This window comes from Tursiops truncatus, chromosome 14 (assembly GCF_011762595.2).
Source record: "Tursiops truncatus isolate mTurTru1 chromosome 14, mTurTru1.mat.Y, whole genome shotgun sequence".
Lineage (NCBI taxonomy): Eukaryota > Metazoa > Chordata > Mammalia > Artiodactyla > Delphinidae > Tursiops > Tursiops truncatus.
This window is the reverse complement of record NC_047047.1, coordinates 27,231,516-27,244,092: the sequence shown is the minus strand read 5'-3', so window position 1 is coordinate 27,244,092 and position 12,577 is coordinate 27,231,516. Positions and strand designations below refer to the sequence as shown.

The window sequence follows — 12,577 nt, the reverse complement described above, 5'->3', positions numbered from 1 at the left end:
GGCATTAGAGCACAATGAAAAGAAACCAAGCAACACTGCTGCTGGGCCTTCTGCCCTCAGGACAGGGCCAGCTTGGCAAAGCCAAGCTCAAGGGGAGGAGAGAGGGCACAGAGCTAGGGGACAAAGGGGAAAGCTGCAAACGCCGAGGGTTCATGCCTCACTACACTCAGGCTGTGTCCCAAATCCTCCCTGGAGCCCCACAGCTCTCCAAGCTCATCCTCCGCTCAGTGGAGGAAGAAGCCTCCACACTCTTTTCCCTTCTCACTAGGGCACCAGACCCTGCAGCCGATTTCTGCTCCTTCCGCTTCCCAATAAAGACCACAGAAGGACCCGGGTCACCAAAAGGTCCCCTGCACACACCAGGCCCCATGCCACCTCCATCTCTCTGCTCACCATGGCACCCCCTGCGTGGAGCAGCCTTTCCACCCCCAGCCTTTCACAGACTCATCAAGCTTCCACACCATTCCTAACTAAAACAGTTGCTTCTCTAACCTCCTATAACTCAAATGGCCTAAACTATTTCCCAATTTATACATGATGCTCAATCAGAGACGTTCAGAGGTGTGGTCAGGGGTATATGCTGAGGACACTCACTGCTGCATTATTTATAAAGGCAGATTGTTAAAATGACGATCCATTTACATGATCGAACACTACACAGCCATTTAAAATCATGTTTTCAGACAATGTTTATGACATGCAAAAATGCTTATGATTTGTGAAATGCATGTAAAATGCATGATTCCAACCTAATAGACAGGAGATAAATAGAGCTAGATGGATATTAAATGGACAGCAAAGAGACGGGATGACATCCACTAGAATAAACCAGGGTTCCTTAGAGAAGTGGCTGATTCCAGGGCTGGGGCAGGGAAAGTACACGATGAGACTGGCACATATTGTTGTGCTAGAAAGTAATGAAGTGCCACACCCCAAAATGATGGGGCATGTTCAAAGGACCAGCAAGAGGCAAATGGACGTTGTGTGCCTCTGAGAAGTTCCCACTCGTGCTCACATAGTATTCTGAAGGGACTGAGTCTAATCATGTGAAAACATCAGACAAACCCAGACTGAGGAGCATTCCATAAAATAACTGGCCTTGTTCACCAAATATGTCAATGTCGTAAAGACAAAGAAAGACTGAAGAACTGCCCCCACATTAAAGGAAACTAAAGAGACAAGACAACTGAATGCAACGCATGATTTTCGACTGAATCCTGGACTAGAGGGGGAAATGCGCTCACGGACATTGCTGAGAAAACTGACAAAATTGGAATAGGATTATAGATTAATAAAAGTAGTGTACTCAAATTAAATTTCCTGAATAACTGTACTGTGGTTATTGCTATAGACTGAATATTAGTGTCCCCTCAAAATTCATATGTTAGGGCTTCCCTGGTGGCACAGTGGTTAAAAATCCACCTGCCAAGGCAGGGGACATGGGTTCGAGCCCTGGTCCGGGAAGATCCCACATGCCTTGGAGCAACTAAGCCTGTGCACCACAACTACTGAGCCTGCACTCTAGAGCCCGTGAGCCACAACTACTGAGCTCTTGTGTCACAACTACGGAAGCCCACATGCCTAGAGCCCGTGTTCCTCAACAAGAGAAGCCACAGCAATGAAAAGCTCACGCACCACAATGAAGAGTAGCGCCCGCTAGCTGCAACTAGAGAAAAGCCTGCGCAGCAACGAAGACCCAATGCAGCCAAAAATAAATAAATAAATAAATAAAAATAAAGTTCCCTTAAAAAAAAAAAAACTCATATATTAAATCCTAAGTCCCTAGGTGATGGTATTTGGAGATGAGGCCTTTGGGAGCCCTCATGCATGGCATTAATGCTGTTATATTGACTCCAGAGAAATCCCTTGCCCCTTCCACCATGTAAGAGCACAGTGAGCTGTCTATGACCAGGAATCAGGCCCTCACCAGATACTGAATCTGCCAGTGCCTTAGTCGTGGACTTCCCAGACTTCAGAACTGGGAGAAATTAATTTCTGTTGTTTATAAGGCACCCAGTCTATGGTATTTTTATTATAACAGCCCAAACAGACTAAGAGATGTAAGAGAATGTCCTTGTTCTTAAGGATACACTGAAGTATTAAGGGATAAATGAATATAATCTACTCTCAAATGGTTGAGAAAAAATAACATGTATAGGAACTTCCCTGGTGGTCCAGTGGATAAGACTCCGTGCTCCCAATGCAGGGGGCCCAGGTTCAATCCCTGGTCGGGGAACTAGTTCCCACATGCATGTCACAACTAAGAAGTCCACATGCCGCAACTAAAGATCCCACGTGCTGCAACTAAGACTCAGTGCAGCCAAAATAAATAAATATTAAAATAAATAAATAACGTGTAAATATACAGGGTGGTAATAAAATCTGGAAATGTAGGCATTATTATTCTGTTTACAGATTGAAGATGTTCTTGGTAACATGTATATTTGCTATGTTTCTGGACTTTATGATCATCTGTAGACAAAGAATAATAAAGGAAATGTGACAAAATGTTAAAAACTAGTGGATCTAAGCAAAGGGTATATGGAATTTCTCTGTATTCTTCTTGCAACTTTTCTGTAGACTGAAACTGTTTCAAAATTAGGATTTCAAAATCATATTATTTAAAAAGCTAGATGAAAATATATTAAAATGTTAACAGATTTTTATTTATGGATTTTTATTTCCATGTCTTTTATATTGCTTTTAAAATGAAAAAAAATCAGTATTATGTATAATATAAATAAGTAATATTCTATTTTTTAAATATATATTTAAATTAAAATACAAACTGGTCTATTACTCGATTATAAGCTCCTGAAGGATGTGGGCTATTGGATATTCTTTCTGTATTATCTTCCTTGGCTCCTGGTCTTGTGTTACACACCTAGAAGAGGCTCCACAAACACACTGGCCACAGGAATGAATGAGTGGGCCGGTGAACAGCCAATGCCCGGCAGTTAGCAGCCCAAGGAGGGAAGAGGATCAGCAGGGGCAGAGGTGAAGGCCTGAAGGAGAACGGCCTGAGGGAAGCAGCTTCTTGAAGATGATCCAGTGCAAACATCCAGCCTCTGACTTGCCCTGTGGTCTGTCACTGCCTTCATCCTGTCCTGGCCCTGCTAACCCTCTCGTATTACTCTCCACCACTGCCACTGGGAGAGAGTCCTAAGTAAGACATTCGGCTCCATTGATACCTACAAACCCATACTGGACTAGCTGAGGGAACACCACGACGAACAAGCCCGCAAGGAGCCAAAACCATCAAGAGAGACAAACAAGTAAACAGATAACTATAAAACACTGTGATCCCTAGGGCTTCCCTGGTGGCGCAGTGGTTGAGAATCTGCCTGCCAATGCAGGGGACACGGGTTCGAGCCCTGGTCTGGGAGGATCCCACATGCCGCAGAGCAGCTAGGCCCGTGAGCCACAACTACTGAGCCTGCGCGTCTGGAGCCTGTGCTCCGCAACAAGAGAGGCCGCCATAGTGAGGCCCGCGTACTGCGATGAAGAATGGCCCCCGCTTGCCACAACTAGAGAAAGCCCTCGCACAGAAACGAAGAGGCAACACAGCAACAATAAATAAATTAATTAATAAACTCCCACGCCCAACATCTTCTAAAAAAACAAACAAACAAAAAAACCAACACTGTAATCCCTGCCTAAATGAGGCATCATTATGGGCACAGGAGACACAGTTTATTCCTCCCTAGTGAATCAGGAAGCTTCCCAGAGGAGCTGGGATGAGTGGATGGATGAGTTTACCTAGCAGAGAAGGGTATCAGCAAGAGCTCAAAGGCATGCAGGCTCGGGTCAGAACCTGCACCAGGCTCCTGTGGTTTTTTCAGTCATTCACCAAATAGCTATTGAAGACCTACTGTGTGCCTAAGACTGTGCTAGGTCCTGGGAGTAGAGCAAGGTTAACTGACTAGGGGAATGAGGAATAACACAGTCATGGTAATGCCTAGATCTCTAGTCAGACACTAATGCTTATTAACCAGGATAAGGAAAGCAAGAAGCATACTGATTTAGTGGAGAGGAAGATAACAGTTCTGGATTGGCCACATAAACTTGTGATACTTAAAGGGCCTTCCAGATGTAACCTCTCAACAAACACTTAAACATATAGGCCTGAGATTCAAGAAAGGGGTTCTGAGTTGGAAATGCTAGGCATACATGTCCTAACCCAATCAGACTAACCTCCCCCACTACCCTGGGAAAAAGTCAGGCTTACTGACTCACTGAAATGAGGGAGGCCACAAAGTAGAGGAACTATAAGGCAATTTTGTCAAACAAAGGGAAAAAATTGAGTTAGTGCAGAATTCTGGGGAAAGGTAGAGTAAAATAAATGAAGCAGTACATTAACAGGCTGGAAGCAAAGCAGGGCTGTCGGGAAGGGGGTCCACATAGGTCTGGACTGAGAAGTAGACGTAGGGTTGTTTTTTTTTTTGAAAACTATAAAGTTAAAGCTCCTTATTTGAAGCTCTGCAGTTGCGTTGATTCTCTGAGTCAAAGTGCCACAGGCCCACCAATCAAAAGGGGAATGTGTCATTCCTACTGTTACCTGGTTCTACAAGGATTGAACCATTAGCCACTGCAGTCTCTAACCTTCAAGACACCCTGAAAGGAATTCAGGGCAGAGTTCAGGGCGGAGATCAGGAAGGAGGCTCTCTGTGCTCTGGGAAAATTGGCAGAACAGGCCTTCAGAGTTAAATATTTTCAGGACAAATCCTTTATGAACATGGATTCTTGCGTCTTCCCATACTTAGAAAAGCACTAAAACCATTAACTAAGATATCTGCTCCTCATGCGTGGCAGCAACCTTCTCCTGAGATGTGTGCTTGATTACAAGTACCCTTTGCCAAGATCATATACATGCTGACCTCCCCCTTTACCTCTTCAGAGCAGTTTCTCAGAGCTCTGTGAGAGGGTGTCTTCCAGACTATAGTCCTCAGTAAGACACTAAATAAATCAACTCACAGTTCTTACGTTCTGTGTTTTTGTGGGGGTTTTTTGTTTGTTTTTGTTTTTGTCTTTTACATCTTTATTGGAGTATAATTGCTTTACAATGGTGTGTTAGTTTCTGCTTTATAACAAAGTGAATCAGTTATACATAAACATATGTTCCCATATCTCTTCCCTCTTGCGTCTCCCTCCCTCCCACCTTCCCTATCCCACCCCTCTAGGTGGTCACAAAGCACCGAGCTGATCTCCCTGTGCTATGCGGCTGCTTCCCACTAGCTAGCTATTTTACGTTTGGTAGTGTATATATGTCTATGCCACTCTCTCACTTTGTCACAGCTTACCCTTCCCCCTCCCCATATCCTCAAGTCCATTCTCTAGTAGGTCTGTGTCTCATAGTTTTGGAAGTTTTAGCCACAGCAATCAGAGAAGAAAAGGAAATAAAAGGAATCCAAGTTGGAAAAGTAGAAGTAAAGCTGTCACTGTTTGCAGATGACATGATACTCTACATAGAGAATCCTAAAGATGCTACCAGAAAACTACTAGAGCTAATCAATGAATTTGGTAAAGTAGCAGGATACAAAATTAATGCACAGAAATCTCTGGCATTCCTATACACTGATGATGAAAAATCTGAAAGTGAAATTAAGAAAACACTCCCATTTACCATTGCAACAAAAAGAATAAAATATCTAGGAATAAACCTACCTAAGGAGACAAAAGACCTGTATGCAGAAAATTATAAGACACTGATGAAAGAAATTAAAGATGATACAAATAGATGGAGAGATATACCATGTTCTTGGGTTGGAAGAATCAACATTGTGAAAATGACTCTACTACCCAAAGCAATCTACAGATTCAGTGTAATCCCTAACAAACTACCAGTGGCATTTTTCACAGAACTAGAACAAAAGAATCAACGTTGTGTCTGTTTCTTTCTAAGTCGACACTACTGATACATTTTAAACAGCAAAGTTTCTGGCAATCTATGACCTTGGAGAATGTGAATTCTCAGTGAGTATGAAAGAGTGGCTCCCCAAAGAAGGAGGTGGCTGGGATACCTCAGGGCTGAGCAGGCCCTAGTCAGAAGCACTCTTCTTTATAGCTGCCTTTATGTGTCTGTCCTCCCTGCCTGATGCAGGACACAGCAGGGAAGGTTTCTACCTTCTCGGCCTAATTAGTTTTTATTACTTTCTCAATAGTTTAATATGTATGACTTTTTTTGCCCTCCAAGATTCAGACCCCACTTTTACCCCATCAGATAATCAGTGGATGTCTTTCCTTCCCTTTTGCTTCACTGGAAAAATGAGTCAGCCAAGTAATTCCTTCCGTTTCCCTTCACAAGAAAGGTGAGTCAGCTAATTCTCAGCAGGGGCTCGAGGCCTGCTGCCTTCCTAACTCTGGGGCCTGGCCCAGGAGAGCACAGCCAGAGAGCTGCCTCGGGAGCAGCAGCTGTGGGCAAAGGCCTGAGAAGAAACTGACAGCCCGCCTGCACCCAGACCTCTAAATCACTGAACCTGCAGCCCAAAGGCGGAAAGACTGGACCAGCTCAGTAGTCCTCAACCAGGCTACACACTGAATCACCTGGGTTTTCTAAAATCCAGCCTGTACACCCAAGGATTCGAATGCTATTGGCCTGGGGTGGGCTCCAGGCATCGGTGTCTGTTTAGAAACCTGCCCAGGTGATTCCTGTGCAGCAGGGGTTGAGAGCCACTGGACTGGAAGGTGTTGACCGTGTCCACAGCACAAACAAGCCCCAGGACCAACCCTGGAAAACAGTCGCTCTCTAGCCTATAGAACGTAAATGTATAACTACCTGCAAGGCATTTTCACTTTAGAACTTATTTCAGGCAAACTATATGAGAAGCTTCCCCATTGCCTCCTGACTCTCAGCCCACACAAACCTCTCCATCTTGAAGTGAAGAGTGCATTTTCCTGCCCACAAGCTCCCTGGACCCCAGAGAGAGCCCTATGCAACCCACCTGCTCTGCTACCGTAGGCCTTGGTGGATTTTGGACCCAGGACACACACAGCACACCCATACCCCCAGTCGTCATAGCAGATAAGTGAGATTTCAGAAGAAACAGGGAAGTTTAAAAAAAAAAATAAAGCAAACTTATTTCTGGATAGACTGAATCACAAATGGGAAGAATCATGTGTGTTTGTTTCCTGTCCTGGGGCCCCAAATTGCCAAAAACGGTGTCAGGCCTGTAGGAAGAAAAGAGTGGGTTCAGGAAAGGAAATGAGCAGAAAAGGACGAGGAAAGGGAGCAGTCAGTTCACAGAGCTCCCTCAGGCACTCCTGCCATCTTCCCTTCACCTGGCAATATGGGGCAGTGGTTAAAAGTATGGACTTGAGGGCTTCCCTGGTGGCGCAGTGGGAGAGTCCGCCTGCCGATGCAGGGGACGTGGGTTCGTGCCCTGGTCCAGGAGGATCCCACATGCCGCGGAGCGGCTGGGCCCGTGAGCGGTGGCCGCTGAGCCTGCACGTCCGGAGCCTGTGCTCCGTAACGGGAGAGGCCACAACGGTGAGAGGCCCACGTACTGCAAAAAAAAAAAAAAAAAAAAAAAAAAAAAAGTATGGACTTGAAGTTTACAGGAACAACAGGGGACAGAGGAACATCTTAAATTATACCACAGAGATACCTTCAGTCACATTCAGAATAGGGAAATTGTACAGGACAAACAACGCAGTTTCTTCAACAAATAGAAAGAAAGAAAGAGGGAAGAACCAATAGATCAGAAGAGATGAAAGGAACCTATCAGTCAAATATGATGTGTGGGCCTTGTGGGATCCTGAATGAAACAGATCAATTATTTTTAAAATGATGTGACAATCAGGGAAATGTGAATAGTGCAATGGACTGAACGCTTGTCCCCACCCTACCCCCAAAGTCATATGTTGAAATCCTAACCTCCAGGGTGACTGTTTTAGGAATTGGGGTCTTTGGGAAGTGATGAGGTTACCCTAATGATTAGGATTAGTGCCCTTATAAAAGAGACCCCAGAAAGATCCCTCCTCCCTTCTGCCATGGGAGGTTACAGCTAGAAGATGTTATCTATGAACAAGAAAGCTGACTCTCTTCAGACAGTGAATCTGCCAGTGCCTTGATCTTGGACTTCCAGCTTCGAGAACTGTGAGAAACAAATTTCTGTTGTTTATATGCTACTCAATCTATGGTATTTTGTTACAGCACCCCAAACAGACTAAGACAAATAATGACTGGTTTGATGATATTAAGAAATAATTATTTTAGGTGTGTTAGTGGTATGATGGTTATGTTAAAACTAATCAAAAAACCCTCTGATACCATGTGAAAAAGAAGGCACTTCACCTCTGTGACATTCTCCCCCTAAAACCCATAACCATCTAACCATGAGAAAGACACTAGACAAACCCAAATTGAGGGACCTTCTATAAAATATCTGACCAGTACTTCTCAGAACTGTCAGGGTCACCAAACACAAGTTAAGTCTGAGAAACGGTCATAGATCCGAGGGGAGACTGAGGAAACATGACGACCAAATGGAATGTGGGATCCTGGAACAGAAAGATAACATTAGTGTAAAAGATAGTGAAATCCAACAAAGTCTGGAGTGTAGTTAATAGTAATGTTCCAATGTTGGTTTCTTAGTTCTAACAAATGTACCGTGGTAATCTGAGATGATGACATTAGGGGAAACTTGGGTGAAGGTTATACAGGAATTCTGCTACTTGACTTCTGTACACACAAAATTATTTCAAAAATTTTAAAGTTTATTTAGAAAAGCTAACCAAAAAAGTCTTTACTTTTGAGAGATATCTACAGCACGTACAATGAAATAATGGGCTTTGCTTTAAAATAATTCATTGGTTGGGGTGGGGGCATATAGGTGAAATGAGGTGGGCCTCACACTGGCAACTGTTGAAACTGAGTGACGGGTGCACAGGAGTTCATTGTCAATTGCCTCCACTTTTGCGTGTTTGAAAGCCTGCATAATAAAAAAGTTGACAATAAACAGACAAACGTAGACTCTGGAGCCAGACTGCCTAGGAAGTAACTGAATCTGTTTGTGTGCCGGTCTTCTCACCTATAATACATGGGATAACTGTACCTGTCTCACACGGTCGTTATGAAAATTAAATAGGTCAATGCACAAAAAGGTTAGAACGATGCTTGGCTAGCATTATCATCTTATGGGGAGAAAGACGGTAACAGACCAAAGCCCATCGAGGCAAGCTGTCTTTCTCCACCCTCTGACACTGCTCAGTGGCCCTCCTCCTCCTGCCCCCTTCACAGGGAGATCCTTGAGGAATGAAAGGAAGAAGGGTTCTGGGGGGACTCCAGGGAGTAAGGAAAGATCCTGCCTAGTCTTGCAGAAAGCAGTGATACTGGCTGGGGGTTGAGAGTGGTGTCCCTGGATTGGGCTCTGGGACTGAGCCCTGGATTATGAACCACTCAGAGTTCAAGGGGCTGAAAGTAGCCAGTGTGGTGGGAAGCAGGATTCAAGGGGATGCGTGGAGTTTCCTCTGGAGCAAGAAGAGGCCGGCAGGGGTGGGCTATGCAGGCCTTTGGGGCCTTCCAAACAGAGGTCTTTATCTCAGAAGCAGGGGAAGCCACTGGAAGGTGTTTAAGAACATATGTGTTGGGCGAGAGGGTGGGGCGTCACCTGATCAGACCTGCATTGTTGGGACTCTGCCATGCGGAAGAGGAAGGGATTGGAAGGGGGCCAGAGAGCAAGTAGGGAGCCCTGTCAGGAGGCTTCTGCAGTGGCTCAGGAGATAGATGATGGGGGCTCAGTCTAGGATTCCAGCAGTGGAGATAAGTGGATTTGAGAGCTATCTGAGATGAGAACCCTGCGCCTCTGGTTGCATTTAGAGGGTGAAGGAGAGGAAGGCAAGTATACAGGTGACTCCCAGTCTTGAGAGTCATCTGGGTGGCAGGTTGGGCTGCTTGCACAACCAGGGAATCGTGTGGAGGAGCAGATCTGGAGGAAAGGGAAGTTCCTTAACATGAATGAATATCACACTCACTGTGCTTTATGCAGGTCACTATGCTTGGGGAGAGGTGCTTCAAAAGCAAATACAACAAACACTAGCTGCCCTCAGGAGTGGTGCCAAAAAGAGGTACCAGCAATGGCTGCCTGAACAGTAGCCTCAAAGGTGCATTTATGGCTCCAGCGGTGATCACAGCAAAGGGCTCAGTCATTAAAGCCACTAGGAGGTTCTCAAATATCTGTTGTGTGACTGAATGTCCCAGGACAGGTACTGGGAAAAAATGAACCCACAGATCTTTATTCAGCACATTACTATGTGCCAAGCCCCACCTCAGGGTAGGATGGAGACAAGGGAAGGGCAAGATCAGCCCCTCCTCTCAAAAGGTGTTCACAAGTGTCGAGGAGACCAAGTAATCACACAGAGAACCACAGGGCAGACTGTTGTAAAGGCTGACCTTTGAGGATCCCACTTGGGGTGGCCAAAGAGGCAGGCAGGAGGGAGTCTGAGACCTGGGCCCACCAGGGGGTAAGGGGAAGAAGGGAGGAAGTGTTTAGGGGAGGAGGCCGGCCTGAGTCTTGAAGGACCAGTACAACAGAATGTGTGTGGAGGGCAGAGAAGGGGGTCAGCTAATGAAGTGTCACTCAAGTCCAGGCAGAGGAACCCCTGACAGGCAGTTCGAGGTGGCACCCTGCACTGACAGGATGACACCAGTCTCGCCTCAGATACCTACATGCTGAGATGGTTTATTTTTTAAAGGAATTAAAGTCCTGTTTAAAAACAGTGGGGACATTTTCTCAAAAGGCTCATAAGCGCAACTCCTTAATATCAGCAAAGCTCAGTGCACCACTTTGCTGGAACGAGTCCCTCTCCCACCATCATGAAAACAACCAACCAATCAACCACTGCACCGACCTTTGTACAATTTCCTTTCTTCCTGCAAACTTCTTTCCGTCCGCCTCCACTGCCCCCCACCCCCGGCAAGCCTGGTTCACTTCAGCCGAATCTCTTTGCCCCTTTTCCTAACCAAGTCCATTTCCTCATCGCTGGAGGCAGCGGGGACCCGGGAATGCGGCGTGGGAACGGCCCTTCCCAGCCTCCAGCCCGGGCCGCACGTCCCGGCTGCGGACCCTATCCCCGTCTCCTGGGCCGAGGGCGAGTTAGAGACGCCCTGTCTGGGGTTCCGAAGGAAAAGGACGACTGTCACAGTGCCCCGAAGAGTCATATCGGGTCGGACAGAGAAGAGCGCTCCGTGGAGGTCGCAGCGGGGTAGGGGGTTGGGGCAGGCTCCCGGGGACGCGGACCCTCTGAGCGGCCGGCGGTCCCCTGGGATGACACAGCGTTTCCTCCGCACCCCGGCTCTCCCCGAACGTCCTCGCTCCATCTCCGGCAGGGCACCAGCCGGCCGACTCGCTACGTCAGTGAATCCCCCGCCGGAGGGGAGAGGGGTCGCCGGGCGGCGGGTACCCCTCGGCTCGCGGCCCTCACCCATCCCCACCGCGGACCCTGCTTGGGGTGGAGGGCTGGGAGCGGGGCTGCGGGGCACGGATGCTGCCCAGAGGCTCCGCGGGCAGCTCGGAAAGAATGTCTGTCGGTCACCACCTGGGGAATAAGTTAGAAGGCATCTGGGCCACACCAACTTCTCACCCAGGGCCGGACTCGAACTTTCCGCCTGAAGCGGACGGCTGCCCTGCCCAAGAGACCCTGCAGAAGCGGCTCGGACCCGGGAGCTCGGATCCCGGGCCGCGGCGGGCAGTGGCCAATCACAGAGAGCCTCGGGCGGGAAGGACTGGAGAGCACGGGCGGATGGGGAGTGACGGCGCCGATGGCCAATAGGGAGCCAAGGTGGGAGCCCTCGCCCACACCGCTGACCAATGGGAAAAAGGCGGCTGTGGCCGAGGTTCCCCCAGGCAGTAGCTGCAGGCTCCCTGGTGGCCGCGGGTCGGAGACCCTAGGGCTAAAGAGGATTTTGGAGAGAAGTTTGCTCGCCCTCCCTATGCTACCCACCGACCCTCAAGCCACAGCCCGGTCCTCACCTGCTGGAAGCGGGGTTTGCCCAGCTGGAAAGGCGGTGCATCGGTCGAGGCGTTAGCGGCACTAGCCGCCGCCGCCGCCGATGCTGTAGTCGCTGTATCCGCCATGGCCACTGACGCCCGCAATCTCCGGCCCTTTTAAAATGTCCCTCCTCGGCCCCCGCCACAGCTGCCTCTCCCGATTGGCCGTAAGCAACCGCAGCAAGCCGGAGGCGCAAGGGGTTGTGGGGAATGTAGTTTTTCTTGTCACGGAGCTTGACAACCCTAGACTGCGGAGAGTTGCACCGACTCAGACCGGGTCTCGGTTCCCGCCGCTAATTTTGCAGGCGTCGGCAGTCCGGGAGGAGTGTGCGTGTACGACTCTTAAGGTCTCGATAGGGGGCCATCGAGCGACCCCTCGCTGGTTACCTGCCCCTAGAAGTTTGAGTTGCTGCGGTGGGCGTCGCTCCTGGAGCTGCATGCAGCCCAGAAGAGCCCTACTGAAGTGGGTCCGACCCTTGGACCAGATGGGCAAGGACTCCAGGCAATAGGGTAATCCTGGAAAACTTTGTACAAAGAATTGCACTGCAGAATCTTCATGCAGGTCCTTCCGTCGCCACCCTGCCCCTCGT

General features: G+C 47.9%; 1 protein-coding gene across 9 annotated transcripts in view; it reads right to left on the bottom strand.

Annotated features, from left to right (window-relative positions):
• SFXN5 (sideroflexin 5) overlaps positions 1–12,128 on the bottom strand; it is a 115,506-nt gene extending 103,378 nt beyond the window's left edge. For 8 of the 9 annotated variants that reach the window (XR_012325648.1, XM_073791252.1, XM_033838267.2 and 5 more), the window contains exon 1: positions 11,970–12,128. Coding sequence is in view for 8 of the 9 variants with exons in the window: in XM_073791252.1 (XP_073647353.1) it covers positions 11,970–12,074 (105 nt within the window). In the remaining variant the exon portion in view is untranslated. The remainder of the gene's footprint in view (positions 1–11,969) is intronic. The other variant, XM_033838268.2, reaches the window with a different exon arrangement.
• Between the last annotated feature and the right edge of the window lie 449 nt (positions 12,129–12,577).